The 24637-nt window shown below is 42.2% G+C and overlaps 1 protein-coding gene across 5 annotated transcripts in view; it reads left to right on the top strand.

Annotated features, from left to right (window-relative positions):
• Positions 1-434: 434 nt before the first annotated feature.
• Positions 435-24637, top strand: part of DCAF1 (DDB1 and CUL4 associated factor 1) — a 56416-nt gene continuing 32213 nt past the window's right edge. Inside the window, exons 1-9 of one of the 5 annotated variants that reach the window (XR_012128872.1) lie at positions 435-652; positions 2570-2919; positions 8238-8355; positions 12989-13065; positions 15148-15221; positions 17075-17188; positions 21862-21999; positions 22960-23472; positions 23794-23895. Coding sequence is in view for 4 of the 5 variants with exons in the window: in XM_073230644.1 (XP_073086745.1) it covers positions 8246-8355; positions 12989-13065; positions 15148-15221; positions 17075-17188; positions 21862-21999; positions 22960-23472; positions 23794-23895 (1128 nt within the window). In the remaining variant the exon portion in view is untranslated. Of the gene's footprint in view, positions 653-834; positions 871-2569; positions 2920-8237; positions 8356-12988; positions 13066-15147; positions 15222-17074; positions 17189-21861; positions 22000-22959; positions 23473-23793; positions 23896-24637 lie in introns of all 5 variants that reach the window. The other 4 variants (XM_073230644.1, XM_073230641.1, XM_073230643.1 and 1 more) reach the window with 4 other exon arrangements.

Below are 24637 nucleotides of genomic sequence, written 5' to 3'. Positions count from 1 at the left end.
CATACAATATCCAGGATAAATATTTATCGATCCTATTGGGTAGATCTTGAAAAGAAAAGGTAAGGAAAAACCAGTGCCTTCTGTTTAATGGGTGCTGTGGTTTCTGATATGCTCGTGGGAAATATTTTCTCAGACGCTGTGTGTTTTAGGCATAATGGGGCAAATGGAAGAATAAACCTGGGGCACTCCCTGAAGGACGCAAGCCCTGGCGTGGGCGGGGCGTCGCTTACTTTTCGCTTCCGCTTTCTGAAGCAGCCAATGAGTACACGGCAGTTCTCATTTATGCTAAAAACTACACGTCCCAATAGTCAACGCGCGGGGCCAGAGTGCGCGTGCGCCGACGAAGACTGGTGGGCTCCGCCCCTGGAAGCGGAACTTCATTTCCCAGACGGCCCCGGGACTCGTCGGTGTTCCTGAACTCATGCTGGCGTTATCCTTCCCGCCTCCCGCCCGTGAGCCGCGCGCCAACTCGAGGCGCCGCGCGCGCGCGCGCGCGCGGGGCACGTAGCACCAGAGTGACGCATAATATGTGGGCCCCTTCGGAACCGTGGTCGCGCTGTGTGTGAGGGAGAGTGAGTGCGGGACCTGAGGCAGTGTGTGTGAACTGCGGCCGCTGGCGGGGCAGGGGGGAGCGGCGGAGCCGCCCGGGAAGGTGAGTGGGGAAGCGACGGTCTCCGGGAGGGATGCGAGGAGACAGCGCGCGTGGCCGGGCGGGGGAGAGTGGGCGCCGGCCTGGGGGAGGGGCGGCACCTGCCTGGCCGTCGGCGGGGAGGGGGCGGGCCGGGCCGCCGGGGAGGCTGGGCCCGCGGCCTGAGAGGACTTTTCCGCCCCCAGGTTCTTCCTCCAGTCCGCAGAAGCAGCTCCTCAGGAGTAACTCTAACGCCCGGCGAGGGGGCAGGGGTGTGCCGCCCCTGCCTGGAGGAGGGGCGCCTCTCGTTCCCCTAGTCACCTTCTCCTCCCTGTCTTCCCGGGCTCCGTGCCGTACGGCTGGATGGCTCCATCTTTCCTGCCGTACGGCCGCCCCCCTCCCAGACTGGGTCTCCGCCTCCAGCTCCAGCCACCTAGGCGGGCTCTCCCCTCCCTCGGCCCCGTGCCACCTCCCCCTGCACCCGCCCAGCTCTCGGACGGGGCGAGGAGGAGGAGCTTTGCGGGCACTCCCACCGCCGGGGTGGCCCGGGGGGGTGGGAGAGGCACGCGGGTCCTGCAGCGGGAGCCGGGATCCGAGGGCCGCGGAGCTTCCCCGGAGCCTGCTTCCGGCAGTTCTAGTCGTTTTCACGTGGGGTGTCAGAGGTGTTCGCCTAACTCCCCGTTCTCTTCCCAGACGGTTTCCGTCTCACTTCCTCTTACTGCAGTGGTAGCGCTCGGGTTCCGATTTGTCGAAGTAGTTTTGGAGCGTAGTAGTTCCTTTTCAGTCCCTAATGACTCGTCCTGGTCCACGTCACGTTGGCCTCAGTTTTTCTGTACTGGCCTTTTAATTAGTCTACATGTTTTAATTGTATTAGCAGTAGCATCTTCTTAATGCTTTGTTAACGACCAGAATGAGATGTTTGTTGGCAGTGCCGTCCTGTAATTTTCCCGTTTACTGGAGTTTACCTTTAAGGTTTATATAAGCCTGTAATATATAGACTCTTCAGGAATCGATTTTTTTTCTTGATGCTGTCAAGATTTGGGTTTTGTGTGTAGTAGTTATTCATATCCATTTTTGAGTGGTGATATATTTTTGATGTTAAGGAGATGAAAAAGAATTTGGGGAATGTAAAGGAAGTCATTCTGGGCTGAAAATCTCTTCAGTAGCTGCCGAGCAGTGTTTTGCTGTTGTATGTCAAACAGTCGTTACATGTGGGAGGAGAGGAGTTTGGTAGAATGAACCACATCAGTTTGAAGTGATTGAAGTTGATGATTACCAATTATGTTGGTTTCTCTGTGGTCACGGACAGTAATAGAAAATTGTTATGCATGATCTCATATGTCACACTAATATTTCGGTTTTATTTGAAGCTCCAAACTTGTTTTTTTTCCCCTCAGGTTATTGTTTTTGTTTTAATAAAGAAGAATGCTTACAGACACTTGTTTCAGGATTGTAACCTTACAGGATCTGTCCTTAGCATGGCTTTATTTTAGACATGGGGATACTTTCTGCAGAACAGGCCGTTCAGTATTGTGTGTTAGGACAGATTTTATGGTTTAATTAAAAACTTACAAAAAGGTACAGAATAATGGAAAATTGGTATAGCTAGGGAAATTATGTATAGTGAAAACTCTCTCTCCTCCCTTTATCCATCAGAAAGTCAGTTATCTGCCACAGAAGTAATAGATTCGATCTGTTTCTGTGTATTCCTCCGGGGGTATATTCCTGGGAGAGAGACACCCCCACATGCTCTGTGCTTTTCTGTCTTGTCAGTATATTTGAGAGCTGGGCCAAATAAGGAAAGTAAATGCTTAATTTTTTCCAACTTCTTAATTATGAAAATTTTCAAACATTAAGAAGTTGAAAAAATAGGAAAACGAGCACTTTGTCCATGCCAGATGCAACCATTGTTAATATTTGCCATTTTTTTTCTATTTATAGGTGTGGTGTATATTTATTTCGTGGAACCATTTGAAAATAAGTTGCAGACCCATCACCCCTGGATACTTTGGCAGCCATCCTTTAGGATCAGGACGTTCTTCATATTTTTTGTAGGGCTTTGTATTATTCCATTGTATGGACAGTATTACCATTTAGCCCTCACAACAACCATTTCCATTTTATAGATGAGGAAATTAAGGTTTGGAGAAGTTAAATAACTTGACTAAGACCTCAGAGGTATGTCAGCAGAGCTGGAATCTGAATGCTTGAAACCTTTTTCCATCAAGTACCAAATGGATTGGTCTTGGAGACCTCTCTGAGCCCGTTTTCTAAGTAAATGACTTAACCAGGTATCTATTCCATACTAATATTCACTAATTGGTAGCTATTGCGTCACTATCGGACAGGTCATAAATTGTGTATATCACTTAGAGAACTCACTTTAAAGCATGGTGAAGTGAGTAATGCGTCTTCACTGTCTTGAGCATAACAAGATGACTGCATCTTTTACATTTTGTATTAATAGTAAAAGGAATTGTCATTGATACTATTAAAAGTTTATATTTTCCCTTGGCAAGTGATTATTCCCACAGTTATAATTATTCTTAGATATAATTAATTAGAAGTTTTCAAAATCGTACCAACAGTATATGTTTCAAAATTGTATATTAACAGTATATTGTTTCTAAATCTTAATATTTTAATGCCCTTGAGATGACCTATATTAGAGGAAGTATTTTCTTTAAATTTTGCCTTTATATGCTCTATTAGGCTGATTGCTTAAGTTATTCAAGGGGCATTCCCTCTTGGACCTTTATTAGATTTTCCATTTTAAGGAAAAATAAAAAGTTGACATACCATAAATTAACCATTAACCATTTAAAGTGTCCACTTCAGTGGCATTTAGTAGCTTAACAGTGTTGTGCAACCATCACTTTTAGTTCCAAGACATTTTTAGAACCCCAAAAGGGAAACCCCATATACATTAAGCAGTCACTTCATAGTTCCCCTCCTCCAAGCCCCTGGCAACCACTGGACAGCTTTCTTGTGTAAGGATTTCCCTATTTTGGATGTTTCATATATATGGAGTAATACAATGTGTGATTTTTTGTGTCTGGCTGCTTTCATTTAGTGTATTTTCAAGGTTCACCCACAGCTGTAACATATTGGTGCTTCATTCCTTTCTGTGGCCCAGTAATGTTGCTGAATATTACTTAGTATGAAAATTTTCATAATTAAGTTGGAAAAAATAAAAGCACATTTTGTTGAATATAAGCATGTTTTGGTTATCCATTTGGCTGTTGATGGACATTTGGGGTTGTTTCCACCTTTTGGCTATTGTGAATATGGTGCTTTGAACATTTGAGTACAAGTTTTTGAATATCTGTTTTCTATTCTTTGGTATTACATACCTTGGCTTGGAATTGCTGGGTCATATGCTAAGTTTATGTTTAACATTTTTAAAGAATTTTTTGAGGAGCCACCAAACTGTTTGCCGTAGTTACTTTGGCATTTGCCATCCCACCAGCAGTGCACATCGCAGGGTTCCACATCCTTGACAATGTGTATTCTGATTTTTTAAATTATAGTCATGCTAGTGGGTGTGAGTGGTATCTCACTGTGGTTTTGAGTTTCATTTTCCTAGAAGCTAATTATGTTGGACATCTTTTCATGTACTTGCTGGTTATTTGTATATCTTCCTTGGAGAAATGTCTATTTAGTCCTTTGCCCATTTTTGAATAATTTTTTTGTTGTTGAGTTGTAGGAGTTCTTTATATATTCTGGATACTAGATCTTTATTAGTTATATGGTTTGCAGCTATTTTTCTCCCAATCTATGGGTTATCTTTTCACTTCCTTGATGATATCTTTTGATGCAGAAAGTTTTAAATGTTGAAGTCCACAATTTATCTGTTTTTTTTTTTTTGGTTGTTATTTATGCTTTTGGTGTTAGAAATAAAAATCCCTTGCCAGTTTCAAAGTCATTAAGATTTACTTACCCCTAGGTTTACATTTAAGAGTTTTATGGTTTAAACTGTTGCATTTAGGTCTGTGATCCTTGAGTTAATTTTTGTGTGTGGTGTGAGGCAATTACTCAACTTCACCCTTTTTGCAAGTGGGTATCTAATTCTCAGTATAGTTTGTTGAAAGACCATCAGTCTTTCTACTAATGGTCTCTGAACAACTTCTTTATGTATTAAGTGGCTTGGCATGCTTGTTGAAAATCAGTGGACCAGAATATGAGATTTTATTTCTGACATTCAGTCCTTTGCATTGGTATTTCTGACTCTCAGTCCTATTGCATATGTCTATTCTTACGCTAGTACCATGCTGTTTGATAATTGTAGCAAGTTTTGAAATCAGAAGTGTGAATTCTCCAACTTTCTTCTTTTTCAAGATTGCTTTGTTTATTCAGGGTCCCTTGCAATTGTATATGAATTTTAGGATTATTGTTTCCATTTTTGCAAAAAAAAAGGTCATTCGCATTGTGATAGGGATGGCATTGATCACTTTGGAGAGTACTGCCATCTTCATGGTGCTAGGTCTTCTAAGCCATGAGTTTAGGAATTTACATTTATCTAGGTCTTCTGTCATTTATTTCAGCAGTGCTTGTAGTTTTCAGTGTATAAGTCTTGTGTGTTTTGGGGTTAAATTTATTCATTATTTTTTTCTTTTTGGTGCTGTTGTAAATGAAACTTTTCTTAATGTCATATTTGAATTCTTGCTAGTGTACAGCAACACAACTGATTTTTGTATGTTGATCTTGTACCCTGTAACTTCGCTGATTTATTAACTGATATTTTTTTTGTGTGTGGATTCTTTCAGATTTCCTGTATATAGGATCATGTCATCAGTGAATAAAAATAATTTTACTTTCCAACTTGGATACTTTTTATTTATTTGTCTTGCATAATTGCTCTGGCAAGAACTCCAATACAGTGTTTAATATTAGGTATGAAAGTGGGCATTCTTGTCATATCTCTGATTGTAGGGGAAAAGTTTTCAGTCTTTCACCAATGAGTATAATGTTAGCCCTGGGTTTTTAAAAATGTCCTTCACCACGTTGAGGACGTTCTTTTCTGTTTCTGGTTTATTGTTTTATCACAAAAGGATGTTGGATTTTGTTAGATGCTTTTATGGTGTCAGATGATCATGGGGTTTTTCTCCTCCATTCTGTTAATGTGGTGTGTTACATTAACTGCTTTTTGTATGTTGAACCACCTTTGCATTCCTAGGGTAACTCCTCCTTGGTCATGATATATAATCCTCTTCATAGACTGCTGTATTCAGCTAGTATTTTGTTGAGGATTTTTGCCTCTATATTCATAAAGGATATTGGTCTGTAGTTTTCTTGTGATGTCTTATCTGGATTTGGTGTCAGTGTAATGCTGGCTTCATGGAATAAATTAGGAAGTGTCTGCCCTCTTCTGTTTTTGGAAGAATTTGAGAATTGATGTTAATTCTTCAGACAGTTGGTAGAATTCACCAATAAAGCCATCTCTTGCATTCTTAAAATATGTCTTAAGAGATTAATTTTATCATTACTACTTTGCCTAGTCTCTAGGTTTTTTACTGTAGTGTAAAATTTTACTGTTTGAAAAAAATGGTTGAACTATTGCTATATCTTAACCCCTGGCTAGTAGTACTCAAGATTGTCAAGATCATGAAAAGTAAAGAAACATTCAAAAACTGTCACAGACCAGAAGACACTAGGAACACATGACAGTTAAATGCATGTAGTATCCTAGATAAGATTTTGGAACAGAAAAAGGATGTGAATGGAAAAACTGTTGAAATTTGAAGTTTAAGTTAATGTGCCTATTCGGGTTTCTTAATTTTGACACTTTAACACTATAAAATATACTATATTACTATAAAATAAGCTACTAACATTAGGGGAAATTGAACAGGATGAGGGGTATATGGGACTTCTCCCTACTATCTTTGTGTGTGTGTGTGTGTGTGTGTGTGTGTGTGTGTGTGTGTGTGTGTGTACATTTATGTAACCATTGCCCAGCTCAAAATACCAGATATCTTACTAGGTTTTCTCCCTCTTCTTCTGTATCACCTACTCCCCCACACCCTTCCATTATAGCAACCACCACTAAGTTTTCTGTGTTTGTGGGTTTTTCTCAGTTTTGTTTGTTTTGTTTTTTAGATTCCACCTATAAGTGAAATCATTTGGTATTTGTCTTTCTCTGACTTATTCCCCTAGCATAATACCCTCTAGGTCATCCATGTTGTCTTAAATGGCAAGATTTCATTCTTTATCGCTGGGTAGTACTCCATTATGTATATGTACTACATCTTCTTTATCCACTCATCTACTAGGTTGTTTCCATGTTTTGCCTATTATAATTTCCCTACTATCTTTGCAAACTTTTTGTGAATCTAAAGTTATTCCAATAAGGTAATTTAAAAAATGCATATATAATTCATAGATGGTAGTAAAAAATAATAGCCTGGGTTATTTTGGGCTCAGGTCCCTGATAGTTGGTCATACCTGCAGCATTTCCTGTTGGTGACTTTGGCTTGAAGAACTGAAAATGTGGATTTTTCTCTAGAAAAGAAGCCTTTAAGTTCTGTTGCTTTGGAAATAATTATGCTCCTTATAGTTATGGGTAGCCCAGGTAACATGAATCAGTATCTGCTAATTACTAGAATTGCTTCTACTTTATTAAAACACAAGCATTTATATTCCAAAGAGTTGGTAGTATCATCTTCTCCATTTATTTCTTTTGGTCTTATGTTAGATACCTTTGAAAGAGTACACAGTAATCTTAGACCAGCTCATAATCCCTTTCTGGTGTGAGGTTTTTATAGAACAGTTGCTATTTTTGTGAAAATACACATTTTGTATGGCAGAATCTGACACCTTGATCTTAAGGCTACTTTGGCAAAAAAAATGGATCTATAAACTAAACATCTGGGTCTCATTTATCCCTTTTGGAACCCCTGCTGAGGCTGTCTTTTTTCCCCATGTGGATGTCTCATGAGGCTCCTTCAAAGCCTGTCTCAGTTCCCTGTCCTAGTAACTGTTCAAGTCAGCAACTTTCTCTGCCTCTTTCCAGCATTGAAGCCTTGAGGACACCTGGGTTTATAATACTTCTCAACTTTCATGTGGGGAATGATACCCACTTCAGTTCTTGGCCTTTTATTAATTAAGAGGCATGCGTTGCTTATCTTTGATAGACCTTTTCCCCAAAGGCTTACAAGAGCAAAATATCTTGGGGAGTAGTTTTTACCAGATTTTGTATTTATAAAAAAATGTATCAAAGTTTTGGATCTCAGAAATCAAGATTTGGGATCATTGTACATATGGCATGTAGGTATGTGCATTTATTGAGGGGGAAAAGGGTCCCTGATTGTAAAAGGGTTAAGAATCACGATTTTGGTCCAGTCTCCTTTGACAGTTTCAGTGACAGTTGAGCAAATGGAGGTTGAGAGAAGTGAGAGTGTGTGTTCATCATGAATTGATGAGCATCCGGGCTTCCCACTGGGCCACAACTGAAATGATCTCAAGGGTCTGCGGGTTAAATTCTCCTTGCTTGTAATCATTTCCCTTGCTTGCCCACCCTTTTCTCCCCTGCCACACTCGCCTTTCATAGGGAGCGTGTCAGGTGTATTTGCCTGTGTCCATTGGCTGTTGCCTTTCCCTTCCTCCGTAGGCCGAGCCATGACTGCAGTAGCGGTACCTGTGGACTCCAAAGCTGAGCTCACCACCCTGCTGGAGCAGTGGGAAAAGGACCATGGCAGTGGGCAGGATATGGTACCGATCCTCACCAGGTAGGAGCAAGTGGAGTGCTTTTAAAAATGAGTTCGGAACAAAGGAGATTGAAACAAATTGGAGAATGATACAGGAACACTTGTACCTTGGCTGAAGTCTAACTCCTTTTTCTTCCCTGTTAGAACTAGTCTTCACCTCCCTCCCTGAAGCTTGGTAAATTCCATACCTTTTCTCCCAGGCCCTTTGTCCTCTTCTCCTTCACGGGCTCTCCTGCCTGTGTTTAACCCCGGGGCTCTGTTCGTGGATCTCTTCTGTCTTCACCCTCAATGAAACTGTCCCTGTCCATGATTTAAAGCATTATTCTTGTGCCAATCTTTGTTTCTATTTCAGATCTCTCCTTTTAAAGCTTCAGACCCACTTCTCACACAAAGGTGTGCGTGGTGTGCACACCTTTACCTGGCTGTGGCGCAGAGCCTCAGCATGGTGCCCCACAGTGACCCCTTCCGCCCACCTCCCTTGGTCACAGCTTCTGCTTTCGTGCTTGCCTCGCTGCACGCGGTTTCCCACCATCAAGCTGCAGACCAGCCCCGCGGGGCCTTCCTCTGCAAGCGCGTCAGTCGCGAGTCCTGAGGACTCTAGCATGCCCCCCCCGCCCTCCCCGCTCCCTGACTGGGTGCTGCCCAGTCCTCACTGGCCTCTGCCGGTGCATCTACCCTGGCTCTGGCTCACCCCTTTCTGAGACAGCCCCCTCTTTGCCAAAAGAGTCACCTTCTCACTCACATATCCGACTGTCATTCTGCTCAGAATTCTTCCCCAGCTCCCTTCTCCCTACAGATGAAATGCAGACCCTTTAGAGTGGCCTGTGAGGCCATTCATGATTTGGCGCCTGCCTGCTTTCCTGCTCACAGTGCTGGTCTCCTGCGAGGAACAGCGCCATATTTCTAATGTCTGTGTCCCTCTACACTTGCTGTTTCTTGGGCTGGAAACGACTGTACTTGGCATGTCTGCCTAGCATGCTGTGATCCTTTCAAGAAGCAGTTCAAGAGTCACGTCTGGTAAACGCCGATGACTAGGGCGTCTCTGGGTTGCTCTGTGGGCGCTCCTGTCTGTCATATATATAGGGACATAAATACATATAAAATAGCTTACCCCCATCTTAATTCTTGCCACACTGTACTATAATTTTTTTATTTTAACATGTGTCTCCATAAATTGTAAGCATTTTAAAGGCAGGTGCCACACGCCTTTATTGGTGTCTCCTCAGACGATTTGCCCACTGCCTGGTGCATAGTGACTGTGTGGGACATAATTTTAGTGAATGAATGTGTTGAGGAGAGAAAGTGAAAAATGAAGACTGGGGAGGGATGCCCAGGTTTTTCTAAGCAGATCCTGGAACATGGGAGCTTTGACATCTAACCTTTGATTATCATATCATAGCAGTGAGAAAAGTTTTTTGTTTATGCAGCGATCTGTTCTTTCAGGATAAAGAGAACTATATGATCTTATGAAGTTTAAACAAGGATAAATGCTTTGTTCATAACTGCTCTTAATATGTGGGAAATGTGAAAGAATAGTTTTTCAGGGATAGGATTGTTACGGACTCGGGGAGAGCGGACTTTAATTCGCAGAGGAGTTGAAAATTAAGAACTACTAATTACAAGGTACCTGAAATGCAGCCTTAGTGGATTAAAGAATCTAAGTACTGTGTAATTGACCATGTGGGTTATTGGTACAACTAAAAGGAGGAGAGAGTCTTACATGGGTATGATAATGTTAGTGGTGATTCACGTGATTAGTTAAAAATATTTAACTGAACATGTACACTAAAAATACTCAGTGTTTTATTTTCAAGATTATTTCACATTCATCATCACATTTGACCCCCAGCTTTGTCACTGTGCTGTGATATTCAGCAGTGTGAAGCCTGTAACAGAGGGGTCCTGTCGCCAAGGAGATAGTCTCTGGGAGGCAACTGAAGGGCATGGAACAGCACAGAGTGGCGTGATAGGTTTTCAGGAAGAGGTGAATCGAGCAGTGTGGTTCCTAAAGATTGTGAGAATGGGAAGAACCTGAATGAATTAGTTTCTTCTATTCACTCAACAAATAGTTACAGACCTTTCTGTGTGTCAGAATCATAGGAGACACTTCCTGAACCTCAAGTTCCTCGTTGTCACTGAAAGTATCACTGAGGGCCGCATTGTTAAAAGCTGCTTGGCAAAGGACCGCGTAGCCAGGCAGCGGAAGGCCGAGGTCAGAATCCTGGGTTTTAACGCCACTCCCAGTGTCCTTCCCAGTACTGAATGTGGTGAGGGTTCCTTGGACTAGGGACTCCTTGATGAAAAGCAGGGAGGTGGGTTTCCTAGGAAGAGTGAAAAATGTGACCGAAAAAGGCATCCAGGGAAAAGGAACTGGGGCACATTCTTGTGGCAGTAAGGAAGTGGGCCTCCCAGAATGGAGTGAATGTCAGCTAGGAATGGAAAGGGGAGTCGTCTGGGGCAGGACCTTTAAGGGCAGACAGGAGGTGTGAGAGGCAGTAGGGCGAATCCAAAGCTGAGTTTGCTGTGGAGGCAACTCCCACTGTCCTCCCGGGGCGAGGCCGCTGGCTCACCGATGCTCCTGAAGCGCCTTCGGTGGCTCTAGCCTCGTCTGCCCCTGCCCCCACCAGCTGGCTACAGATCGGGTGTTTTGGTATATTCCATGAAAAGCAGAGGAATTTCAGGCCCACTTAACTCTTTTTACTGACCACTATTTTTTTATTTTATTAAGGTATTATTGATATACACTCTTAATGAAGGTTTCACATGAAAAACAATGTGGTTAATACATTCACCCTTATTATTGAGTCCCCCCCATGTCCCATTGCAGTCACTGTCCATCAGTGTAGTAAGATGCCACAGAGTCAGCTATTTGCCTTCTCTGTGCTACACTGTTACTGACCAGTATTTTTATGGCCTTTTTGCAGTTTTCCTAAGAAAAATGTACAAGTGTTTGTTAACTGACTTTTCATTGATCATTTGTACTTTTAATTTATTATAATCAAGTCTTTGACTTGATCCTGTGAAAAGGGACTGGCACTGGGCCAAGCTATGTTTAGTTTAACCCAACTTCTCAGTTTTTTTTTTTTAACATTATTGGGATACACCTTATAGACTGCACAGTACTCTGCTTTACTTGTTCAACCGTCACACAGATCAGGTTACGGAACTGGACCACCAGCCACAGAAGCCCCCTCCTGCCCCATCCCAGTCAGCTGCTACCTTGAATTGTTTTTCTATTTGTTTTTGATTCCCAGTTTTTACAATAGTAGCACCTGCAGAGCTCTTACATGTCAGCTTTTGTTCTAAGCAGAGCACGTACATTAAGTCAAGTCTTGGGAAGCTCTGTTAGGTAGGGATTGTTAACTCTCATTTTATGTGTGAGGTACAGAGAAGTTAGGCAGTCGGACCAAAGTCACACACAGTGGACGAAGTACAGTTTGAACCCTGTCCATCGGGCTCCAGAAGCCATGTTTTTAATGTCTCCTGTGCTGTATTGCTTTGTTTCAACTGAAGATACCAGTAAATCTTATATGTACTTCTAAACATACTGTGTGATTGCCCTTTGTGGCAGAGAATTTTTCAGAGTTTACAGGGGAAAGGTAGAAAAAGCAGAAATACTTCTTAGGCTCAGGGTGGAAGGAGAAGACCAGGCAAGAATGTTTGCAGGGAGCTTAACCCTTAGGCCTAGGAAGAATGGCTTTGTGGAAATACACATAGGAGAGTTGGAGCTAGGATAGAGCATGCTACATGCTGGGGAGTGGAATAGCCTTGTACTTGGTCATTGTAACAGATTAATATGTCAGCTTAGGGCAGGTAGGAAGTGATTTTTCTTGTGTCAAAAAGACTGCATGAATAAAAAAGAACTATAGATAAACTTAGCAACATGGCTGGCTGACTCAACACAGGCTAAGCAGAAGAACCCAGATGTGAAGAGTGTATATAATACCATTTATGTGAAATTCTAGAACAGGCAAGCTAACCCTCAGTGAGGGAGAGCGGACGAGTGGTTGCTGGGGACAGCTGGGGGCTTAGGCAGGTGGAAGGCGGTCTGTGGGCCAAGGTAGAGCAGCACACCCTGAAGGGGTCATCATGGGCTGCGGGCTTGACCTTGGTGGGGGAGCAGTGGTCGGAGATGCAGACGGGAGCCGGATTGCTGTGAACCATAGTAGTACTTGGGCTTATTCAGATTGTGGTGAGTTTGAAAGTTGAAGAATGAATTGCTCAGGTCAAACATGGAAGCAGGAGGTGGGAGACCAGGGTGAAGGCTGTTGCGAGGAGGCCCGGCAGTTGACAGTGGTTTGGACAAGGGTAGGAACAGCCAAGATTGAAAGAAATGACTGAAGTTGGGAGGTATTTTGTAGTAGAGTCAACAAGAATTATTGGGGGGTGAGGAGAAAGGTTTTAATGATGACTCCTAGGTATCTGGCTTCTGAGGGCATTAGTAGTGCTATTTTTTGAGACCTGAAAGTAGAGAGAAGAATGTGCTTGGGAGTGGAAACTGTTAGATGAGATGGTGATTAGGTCCCTACGTTCATCAGGAAAATGCCCTTCTCTAACTTTGTTCTTTCACACCTTGACTGTTGAATTGACTAATCTGGTGGTGCTACATTTTTTGTATACTTGTCTAGAGTTGATGGTCTTTCCTTTGTGCTAGGATGTCGGAGTTGATTGAAAAAGAAACTGAAGAATACCGTAAGGGGGACCCGGACCCATTTGATGACCGACACCCTGGTGAGACCTGTTCTCTTAAGCCTTGCTCTACTTTTCTTACAAAAAAAAATTGCTTAACAGGAATAGTTTTCACTGAAGTAGCATCTTGCATGCTGAGTTTTAAGATTGCTGATTTGTTAAAATACTGCTTAAGGTGGGTTCAGTGAGGAAAAATAAGTTCCTGGAGAAACGGAAATATTTGTAATATTTACATGTCAGAAGGCGACTAACTTAAGGAACTGAATTATATAGATACACCTTACTGACTCAGTTGGGTGTGATTACGAAAACTTGAAAGGGAAAAATGTTGTCTCTCTGACCTATAAAGGTGTTGCTCTCATGCTTTGGTCTCTCACACATGTGGATCACCTTCTTATTGAGGGCAGTGGCGGTTGTGGGAGCATGTCCAGGGCCTTGCGTAGTTGTGAGGTCAGTACTTGGATCTTCTCGATGTCTGCTTTAGTGTCTCAATGGCTGAAGTTTGCTATCTCATGTTAATTTGGCTTATTTTGGGCTGATTTAGTTAGAGCCGTGACAACCTAGCCTGCTTTGACATGTAATGCTATAATACAGAACTATAAGGGACTTGAGATGTTGTCAGTTTATGTTCTCTGAGGTAGATTTCCAGTGGGCCAAGCGTGACTTATATATGCGTGACTCCACACTGTGTATAAACCTTCTCTATAAAGCCAGAAGCAATGCTTTATAAAGGAGAGAAGAGTCTGAGCTGTTGTGTGTGGAGAGAGTGTGGATTTACACAAGTAAGAACACTGCGTATTCACCTGGATGTCCCAGGGTTTCTTTCTGTCTGAGACTCATGCCTCAAGTGTAGTAAGCTAGGCATGTCAGACCAGGGGGCCGGTTGTTTATACCTGCTGCTCTTGTCCTAGATGTCCTCACTAGTGGCTTCAGGACTATTCCCTGGCCTGTCTCACATCTTTAGTGAGGCAGTCGGCACGAAGAGATACAGAAGTGAAAGTCAAGTAAGAGATCGAGTTAATGCATGGGATTATGAAGAGAGTTAAGGGACTTGTCATGCGTGGTGATACTGTCTTGGAAAGGGTGAACTAGTTGGAAATGAGAAGGGAGAGCCAGAGTGATATGCCTGTTCTCAGGAGAAATTTAAAGACAGTTTTTTCTTACCTATGCCTCTGTGTTAAGCAGTATTTGTTGTTGGGCATAATTTCTGGTAATAAAAACAAGTGTCTTAGTTTCATCATGTTGAAACAGGAAGGTAATCAGAGGTCCTCATTTAGTTTTATGGTACCATTCAGTAACTTTTCTTTTTGTGAATTACTTTGGGATTCAGATTTGAGCCTGGTAAAGCATCACATCAGCAGTGCACATCTTTTCTTCCTCCTAAATTGTATCTTTTGAGTAAATTTCCCACTCTGATGCTCTGAAAGGAAAATTAAATAAGATAGATTGTATCTGTTTTTAAAAGAAACTGTTAATTCTCCCAACCATAAACTAATTCTCTTATGTTTAGGGCTGTTTGTTGAGGAGATCCTAGATTCCTGGCCTCCTTTCTTTCCCCAGGAGCTCAGAGGTAAAGATGGCCAAGGTTACTGTTATCGTTAGAGTTGGTGACTGCCTAGCAGGATCCCCCCAACCTGGGGTGTCGATACAGGTTTGAGGACTCATCTCTGCTACTGTTGGCAGTTTAGTTGGAAGAGAGATTGGACTTGGAGCCTGTCTTCTCCAGGCCACCTACCAAAACGAGTTTGTGCTTCCCAGCTTTCTGTGGCTGGAACGCAGGGGTCTCTCCCCCTCAGGCCCACGTACGGTTCTTTGGTAGACTTTGCAGACTCAGCATGGCTGGGCTGGGCTACCTGCTCGTCTGTTCAGCTGGGCACTGCTGTGTGGGCAATGTGCTGGGAGATGGGAAGGTCAGAGAGCAGTGTCTCAAGTGTTCATATTGTCAGTTTTAATTTAAAGACTGATTCTTAAGAAATTGAGTTAATGAGAAAAACCTTTTGTTTATCTCATTTTATTTTTGCTGGCATCGTAATGGCACTTAGAAGCAGCCAGGTGCCTCTCTATAGGCCTGCGTTGCCTGCCTGGGATGACTTACTCATACCTTTGTCCCCCCTCTTTTGGTAGGTCGAGCTGATCCAGAGTGTATGCTGGGCCACTTGCTGAGAATACTCTTCAAGAATGATGATTTCATGAACGCAGTAGGTTCGCTTCTCCTTTTCTCCAGAGACATGTCAGCACCAATGCGCCTTTATTGTTTCTCTAAATGGTTTGCTTTGTCGTGAGGCCTGGACAGAGTTGGGCAGAGAGTGGGTTTTCTTCGCCTTTGGTTCAGGGATGTGAGCGTGGTCATTCACTGTTCCTGGCCGCGGGCTTTGTCTGGTGTGTACTTTGTTCAGCCGAACATTGGTGAGGGCTCCCAGGAGTCTTGGTCCTGCTTGGGTGAGATGATTCTGAGTTCAGGAATGTTGGGGTTCTCCTGGGTCCCTGAATAGAAAACTGCGAGCAATGAATGCAGCTTGATCCTGCGCTGCCACTGTAGTGTGGGCGTTGGGCACCTGGTGGGAGAGAAAGGCGCCTTCTCTAACGCAGCTCCTGAGGAGCGCCTGAGGGCAGAGCGTAAATGCACACAGCGCTCACAGCTCCCGAACCTAGTGACCATCAGGAAGTTGCAGCTGTACTTCTTGGGCTTCGGGGCCCATGTTTCGGGTTTAAACGCAGCTCTACCACTCACTGACAGCGTGGTCTTTAGGCACCGGAAGCCTCTTATTTTCTGAGTGTGTCAAATGGGTGATAGCGCACCTCAAAATGTTGTGATGCTTGAATGAAATTGAGCATAAGAAGTGCCTAGCACAGCACCTGGCCCTTGCGGCCTCAGTGTAGCTCTTACTGCTCTCTGAATTGTATTAACTCCCACACCCATTTCTGGATCGCCAGCACTGCTTTTCAGCTCCAGATCACTTCCAGCTGCCTTCTAGACATTCCCACCTGCATATTCCCCACAGGCACCTTGAATTCCCCGTGTCCACAGTTTGTCCCGCTGTCGGTTTCTCTTGCTCTCTAGTTCAGTAATGGCCCTGTCTAGCCAGCTAGATGTCATCCTTGATTTCTCTAAGCTCCCTTGTTCAGGGAGCTTCCAGGTCTTCCTGTTCCCTCCGCCTAAACCTTCTTTCTGCCTCTGTATCCCGACCTCAGTTTGGTCGCTGCCGTCTCGGTTCCTGCAGCAGCCCCTTGCCTGGGTCTCTGCTTGTCCTCCTCCAACCCGTTCTTCACTTTGTAGCCCAGAAATCTTTCTCAGGGGCAACAAGTGATCACGGTTACCCTCTTGCTTAAAAATCCATTGTGGTTTCCCACTGCCCTCAAGGTATTTTACCTCCGTGGTTGGGTGTGAAGCGCCGTGTGTCTCTGGCCCTTGTTCTGTGTTTGCGGTTCTTGCTTGTAGGCTCCTGCCTCCTCACTCTCCCTTGCCTCTCCAGCTGGTCCCTTACCTTCTGGCTTGGGCTCCCCTCCTTTTCAACGCCTCTGACTCCTCTGTGGGGGTTGCGAGGTCGCCTGCAGGCTTCTGTAGCATCCTGTGCTCATACTTCTTTCCCAGCTCTCTCCTCTGTTGGCTCGTGAGCTGTGGGGGGACTGTGGCCTGTGCACGCTGCTGTAGACCCAGCCCAGAACACAGGGGTCCTTACTAACAGAGATTCAGTAAGTATTTGATGAGTACCAAAGGGAGGCTTTCTTAATACACACTTAATGTATTTTATATATAAATGCAATGTCTGTGTGTGTATATATATTTGTATATGTACTGTTTTATTCTTCTGAAAAAGTGTATGTGGTGGTGGGGGTGATCTCTTTGTGATACCCTTTGAGCTTTAATGTCTGTGGTTGCTGAGTTGTTTTGCGGTGGATAACTGTGATAAAGGTTTAATTAGTAATTGTTAGGTATAATCTTCTTTCATACTCTTTAAGCAGCAGTGGGACTATATTAAGGATTTACTACACTTTGTTAATTTGACAGGGTTGAATTTCAGATGAAAAGTATGCCTTGTTTTGTTTACAGCTGGTGAATGCGTATGTGATGACAAGCCGAGAGCCCCCTCTAAACACTGCAGCCTGCAGACTCCTCCTAGATATCATGCCAGGGCTGGAAACTGCTGTTGTCTTTCAGGAAAAGGTACTTTCTAAAAAGAGAAGTCATCTTATTTTTTAATTGAAAGATGATTTGTTTGATTTATCCTTGTTAAAATAATTATTACAGTTTTTTCTTACTACAATAGTAATATATGTTACAGGAATTTAAGAAATCAAGACAAACAAAAGAAAAATGTAAAAAAAGCTGTTTTAATGAGTGCATGCTGTGTAGGTGCTGTAGTATTTCTTAAAATCTTGAGATCATATATCTTTATATGGAAGCAACCTAAGTGTCTATTAATAGATGAATGGAATATTATTCAGCTACAAAAAAGAAAGACATCCTCCCCTTTGCAACAACATGGATGAACCTAGAGGTCCACTCGGTGAAATAAGCCTGGCAGAGAAAGACAAATACCATGTGATTTCACTTACATGTGGCATCTAAAAACAAAGCAAAATTGAATGAACAAAATAGTGGTAGACTCATAGACTGAGAAGTGACTGGTGGTTACCATGGAGGAGGGGTTGGGGTCGCTGAGTGGGGAGGGGGAAGGGGGATAAAGGGGCACAAAAATTCTCAGTCATAATATCAATCGGTCACAGGGATGGTAGTACAACATGGTGAATACAGCCAATGATTCTGAAACATCTTCCTATGTTGACAGTAACTACACTAGTGGGGTGAGGATTTAATAATATGGGTAAATATTAAACCATTGTGCTGTACATTTGAAACTAATGTAAGATTGTTTATCAGTGATGTTTCAGTTAAAAAGAAAAGTCTTTAGAATGGATTTATGATCTTACCCAAACTCTTTTCTGACGGCTGGTCTTCCTCAGTGATGGAGGACTTTCTACTCTGAGAAGGCCTATCCTATTCTTGGTGAAATTTAATATTTACCCAGTATTTGAAGACCTGTCTGTGCTGTGTTATGTGCTGGGTGCTGGGAATATTTTGTCAGCAGATAGAAACTTACATTCATGTATTTATTTGGGAGGGCAGACACAAACTGATAGAGGTGACCCTTGAACAATGCGGGTAGTTAGGGGGGGCCAATCCCCCATACAGTCAAACATCCATGTATAACTTTTGACTAACCAAAAACTAAGTTCTAATAACCTACTGTTGACTGGAAGCTTTACTGATAACATAAACAGTAGATTAACACATATTTTGTAGGTATTATATACGGTGTTCTTAAAATACAGGAGGCTAGAGAAAAAATGTTTTTTTCAAGTTGTTGCAAATCTCCCTAAAATTTTCTAGTTTCTTCTCTGAAAAAAATTTGCATGTACGTGGACCCGCATAGTTCAAACCCACTTGCAAGGATCACCTGTAATTGCAAATAAAGATACGTGTTATGAAGCCTAGAAAGTGACAGTTTGATAGTGACTGTGTATATACTTCAGTTGTCAAAAATTAATTGCTTTTTGTAGAAGTAATATAGATAATTTTGTCTCTTAGCATGCAGAATTTACAGTACAAATTGGGTATGCTACATAGCTTTCTTTGTTTTTAAAGATAAGAAAAATTTAATCTTCTAAAACAATCTGGAAATCTTAGTATAGTTAAATGTATAACTATATGAGAGATTTGGAAATAGCTTTTCATTTAACTTTTAAGAGAATGTGACTGCAGAGTTCTTCCAAACTATTTTAGAGAATAACATTGTAATTTTGTAATTTGTAGTAGTAGTATATACAGATTAGATTTAAAAATCTTCAATTAGCTGCTCCTGGGAGACTAAACAAATCCGTGTTTTTTAAAAATTATTTTAATATTAATTATTTTGACAATCATGATGACAAATGGAGCATTTATAGCAGTGTATCTGAATATGCAAGATTCATAGACGATTACAGATGATTTTACTGTGGTTTGTAAAAGCTCCCTGGTTGTCCTTGTAGGAAAGTCAACTCTGGTTCTTAGTTGTTTCATTGCATATTTAGAATTAAGTGGATACCCTTTGGATATCAGAAATACTAAGGGATGTTTTGAATAATAAAACTTCTTGCAAGAACAGTTTTGTTTCTTAATAACTATTTCCATTAAGTTGGGAAAAGTGAAATACTCAAAGATAGTTGTGTATTGATTGGAAATAACATCGCCTTGAATCCAGTATCTTAGAGCACAGGTTACAAACCTCTTTGACATTGTGAGACCTACCATTGGATAACATGATGATCTTTACCCTTCAGAAGTATCCTATGCAAGTTTTTTGGTGTGAATCAGATTTAACTTATTTGAAAAACATTAGAATTATATAGCTTTTCAATTAATGAGTTAGAAATCATTTCTGGACAAATTGGCTACTGGTGTTTCACAAACTTGTGGTTAAGACTTATTGCTTTAGAGCGTGTTTCTCAAATTTTGCAAACCATAGTAACATGTTTTACATTTTTTTACATTGCAGCTTCTGTCCATACATTGTACAGTGTATGAAAGACGTTCTTGAAAATTGTTGATCCTTTGTGCAGTGCATTCTGATTGTTTCAGTTTCATTTCTGTTTTGTTTTAGAGCTGGTTTTAAGTCACTCAGTTGATTATATTAATTCTAGCCACTGTTTACAAAACTTGCTCACTTGTTCTTTCAGAGATAGTGAAATAGCTGTACGTTTTGTTATTATTTAAAATTATTTGGCTGTATTTCTTCATTATTATGCGTGTTATGGAACTGAGCAATTTTACTTATGTACTCGGTTTTTCCTACTGTTAAAGTTTTTCAGTGTGTGCTCTTAATCCTGTCAGATCCAGACCTATAGAGACTTACTCTTTAAGAGTACTGCTTCTAACTTTTTTCTCGGTGAAGCTGTCTTAAGCTAATGAAGGCAGGAGGGATAAAATTGGAGAGAATGAAGTCTTCAAAAGTGTAATTTTTAAGTCAGTATTTCTCAGGTTTTATGTTGCTCTGGAACACTAAGATTCCCCTGCAGTGTTAGTAAGTGTTTTATGAAGAAAGTGTCTGTGAGGTCAGTTAGGTGGATGGCTACCATTTATTGCATGCCAGTCCTGTGCTAGCATTTGATTTACATCATGTCACTTAATCCTCACAGCATCCCAGGAGGTAGGAAGAAAACCACGAATATATGGTCTTTCAGAAGCAGAGAGAAAAGAAATGATTTCAGGGAGGAGGGGAGGAGACCCAGAGCCATCAAAATGGGTGACCAGGATAACTCGTATGCTCTCCTGTTGCACCCACATACAAATGCCGGGTCAACCTTAGTAAACTCTTAGGGGAAGCCGGAGGCGCCAGACGTGAAGAGGGACTGCAAAACCAAAGTGGTGGTGGAGGGCAGAGGGCAGCTGTGGGTGAGGAGTTGGAACCAGGGCCCTGACCCCTGCATGAAACTGGGACTCCCAGAGGACTGCCACTGAGACAGTGGAAGAGAGAAATACCTGCCTGTGGCCTTGGGGAGCTGACAGTTCCTTAGCCTCTGACTCCACTTGAGGGGGCAGATAATGTGGATAAATGTCTGCGAAACTCTGGGCCCAGGCCTTATTTGGGGGTGTGTTGGAAATTTCTACCAGATGATTAGGAATCCCAAAGTCAAGAAATGAACAACAAAAGATTTTTCCAGGACCAGGGATACTTACTCGTTGAGGGTCTGGCGCAGGCAGATGTGAGACGACTCTGGGAGAGCTCCTACCATCCGGGCCACAAGGGCTCCCACAGGAAAAGCTTCCTCTAAAAAGTGAGTTCACAGAAAAATTCCAGAATACACCAGGAAATAATACTCCGTGATTAAGAGTCAACAATTACAATAAAGAGGAAAATTAAAGATAAAGTTAAAGAGGAGAATTAAAGAGTTGCCTGAAAGATACTAGAAAGAAAGAGCCTTTTAAATGATTGCATATTTTTCTTTTTAGGGATTTTCATTACTACTGTATAGAAATTCAACTGATCTTTGTATATTGATTTTGTATCCTACAGCTTTGAGGAATTCATTTATTAGCTCTAATAGGTTTTCTTTTTTGTGTGTGGAAGCTTTAGTTTTTAGTGTGATTACATAAAAATTAAGTTGTTTTGTTTATCATAAAACACTGGTAAAAGACATGAGTATTTCCTGGAAGTAGAAGCATGCATGGTTAGTAGGTGTGAAAAATGCAGAAAAATACATATAGTACCATGTAATTTATACAGCTCAGAGCATGTAACATTCAACAAAAGTTTAACAAGAAAATTGTTAAAATTTAGTAATGTAGGTCCCCTTTGGGGAGGCAGATGGTACAGGAAGGGAACATGAGAGGTTTCTACTTAAGTTTATTACATTTCATATTAAATGTATTACATTTTATAATAAAAACTAGTTAAAAATAAGTTTGAGATATGTGGAGTTAAATACTTTGACAGAGGGCTTCACAGGGCATTAATAATTTTACTTGCATATTAGCTTCAGAGGGGGACATACAGTTTCAGTGCCTGCCATTTAGTCATGGAACCTCTGGGTCTTTGCGTCTGAAGTCGGCCTGTGTCATGTGATTGCTGAGTTTGGCTTGTGTAAGTATTTGTGTTTCACAGATGCACAGATCTTTTATTTAACTAAACCATCTACTATGGGGACACTTAACTTACCTGCATTTTTTAAACTTATGAGCAACATTGAATACTTAATTAAAATTTTTTTTCAAAAGATTTGAAATCCTTGTTAATATTGTTAATTATGTGGATGTGTTTTTTCCTGAGCTGTACTGTTTCATCGCCTTTACTATAGGAAGGAATCGTTGAGAATCTTTTCAAATGGGCCCGAGAGGCTGATCAACCATTGAGGACGTACTCTACTGGGCTGTTAGGAGGTGCTATGGAGAATCAAGACATTGCTGCCAACTACAGGGATGAAAATTCACAGCTGGTAACGACTGAAGATTGCTCCTTTTTTGCATAAGACAGGAGAGTAGTCACAGGTTCTTTCTTGCTAGCTGAACTCGAACAGGCAGATCCTAATTCATTACCTTGTATTGGGAGTGGAGCAGTGATTCAAGATTACTTTTCATGAGTTTTGATTTTACTCTTTTTTAAACTTGAAAACAGCTGTTTTTCATCATGTCGAGGATCATGATAGTTTGTACAGATAAAGAATAGTACCATTCACTTTTTCTTCCCAACATTCAGATTGTGAAAATTTTCAAACATACAGTAACAGTGAACGACTGTACATGTGCCACTTAAATTGATTGTGAACGTTTCGATATACTTACGACATACCTGTCCACCCACATACCTTTCTTCTCTTCATTCACCTTTTTATTTTTCAATGCAGCTCAAAGTAAATTGCAGACATAGCCTTTCTCTCTTTAAAACTAAGTGTAATGCTACATTTTACGATTGTCTCCAAAAATAAGTAATGAAGAGAAAAAGGAAAAGGTAAGTGGTGAACTTGAAAAATAGATTATATAACTCTGTAATATTGATGATGGTCTCTAACAGAGTACAACTTAAAACAGATACAAGTTTGAGAAATCTTTGTTTGATTTTTCAAAGACACTTTTTAAAGAGTTACGCATGTCTCTGGTGTCTGCCTCTTCCAGCTGGTGTGCTGGCCCAGCAAGCTTGATCTAGACAGTTGAGTTGTGAATGATGCATTTTATGTGCACATCTCCTGGTTTGTGTTCTCCAGTAAATTGTACAGGGAGTGAGAGTTTTAGCCATTGCTCATTTCATCAAGCTGTGGAAGTCAAGTCAACATACTTATCAAGTCTGCACTGTTACCAGGCTTGTTGGGATAACTGCATGAGCATCTAGTTCTCCTTAAGTGGAAATAAGAATTAATAAGAATCATTACAATTAAAGTTATTGCCATATCTGTTGATAGGTGGCAATAGTGCTTCGAAGACTGAGGGAGCTACAGCTTCAGGAAGCGGCTTCGCGGCAAGAAAGCAAGCGTCCCAGCCCACGGAAGCTCTCCTCAGAGCCCCTTCTGCCCCTGGATGAAGAGGCTGTGGATATGGACTACGGCGACGTGGCTGTAGATGGAGTGGATGGGGAGCAGGGGGAAGCCTCGCGCGACGTGCAGCTCTCCTTCCATCTTGATTCAGGCCACAAGACCAGCAGCAGAGTGAACTCGGCGATCAGAGCCGAGGACGGAGGACCGAGGAAAAGCAAGTCAGTGAAGCACAGCGACAGAGAGAGCTTCAGGAAGGCCAAGCAGAAGCTGGGCTTCTCGTCGTCCGACCCGGAGCGCACGCTTGTGGAGCTGTCTAATAGCAGCTGGTCCGAGATGTCCCCCTGGGTGATCGGCACGAATTACACTCTTTGCCCGATGACTTCCGCCATCGAGCAGCGACTGATTCTCCAGTATCTGACCCCCCTGGGAGAGTATCAGGAGGTAAGCCTATTGGGAAGAGCGCTGCTCACATTTTGGGACTAGTGTGTTTATTTCGGGAGTATTTTATGGTAGCATTTTATACATTTCATGCGTTTCTACTCTAATATAGAAAAGTCTTTGCCCCAAACTGGTCAGGTCCTATGCAGGTCGCTTATGATGCTGGTCTGTTCCATCGGAGTGTGTTCGCATGTCTGTGTTGATACAGGACAAAGGAGGTGGGGGAGAGATGCCTCATTTCTCTAATCTTCTATCCTCACAAAGAATTGGACTTCGGTGAAAATAAAGCCAAACGTTGAGGCTTGTTTCTGGTCTTCGTTTCAGTTACTTCCCATCTTCATGCAGCTTGGGTCACGGGAGCTGATGATGTTCTACATCGACCTGAAACAGACTAATGATGTCCTGCTGACGTTTGAGGCACTCAAGGTGAAGTTCTTAAAAATACCAGACCACGGACCCTGACCACTTTATTGACGTGGACGTGCCTCTGTGTTCTGGGTTTTACTGCGTAGGGCATTTCTGTGGACAGATGTGTCCAAGTGGCCACAAATGAACATTTCTTACTTAGAAGAGATACCTCCACAGAAATTCAGGGATTGGTCCTGGAGGGTTGAATAGTCAGGTAGAGGGTAGGCCCAGGCCAGGGAGCACCTCGGTTCCTGTCACTGAGCAGGAGTGGAACTGTGTACAGCACCCTACAGCATAATGCCTCGTCAGTATTCCCGACCAGCCAACAGTACTCTCTCCCAGTTCTTAACTATGTGTATATCGTTTGATGTTAGATTGTCTAGGCTGCACAAAATAGAAGCCAGAAAATGAGTCAAGAAATAGAGGCAAACCCTGATTCAGTAAAGGTAAATGATTTCCCAGGTTGCAGAGGGACTAGGTATGGGAGGGCAGGTAAGTTTGGTCCACCAGGTCCATACTTGCCCGTGATAATTAAGGTCATCTGAGTGGAGAGAGGCTGAGTGAGTGACATAGCAGCTGTCATAGATGGCTACCCAGTGGGTGACTAATGAACAGAGTACCATTCTATGATGCTGACAGTATTGGACACATACCTAAATCGAGTCTCTGCTCTTTATGGTTTGGTTAAGAGAGAGAATCCTGTAAACCCATGACTTCTTTTAGATATTGTAGAGGTTTTGGAAGTGTGCGCTGTGAAGGA

Source organism: Manis javanica, chromosome 3 (assembly GCF_040802235.1).
Source record: "Manis javanica isolate MJ-LG chromosome 3, MJ_LKY, whole genome shotgun sequence".
Taxonomy (NCBI): domain Eukaryota; kingdom Metazoa; phylum Chordata; class Mammalia; order Pholidota; family Manidae; genus Manis; species Manis javanica.
This window is presented reverse-complemented; position numbering and strand designations above follow the sequence as displayed.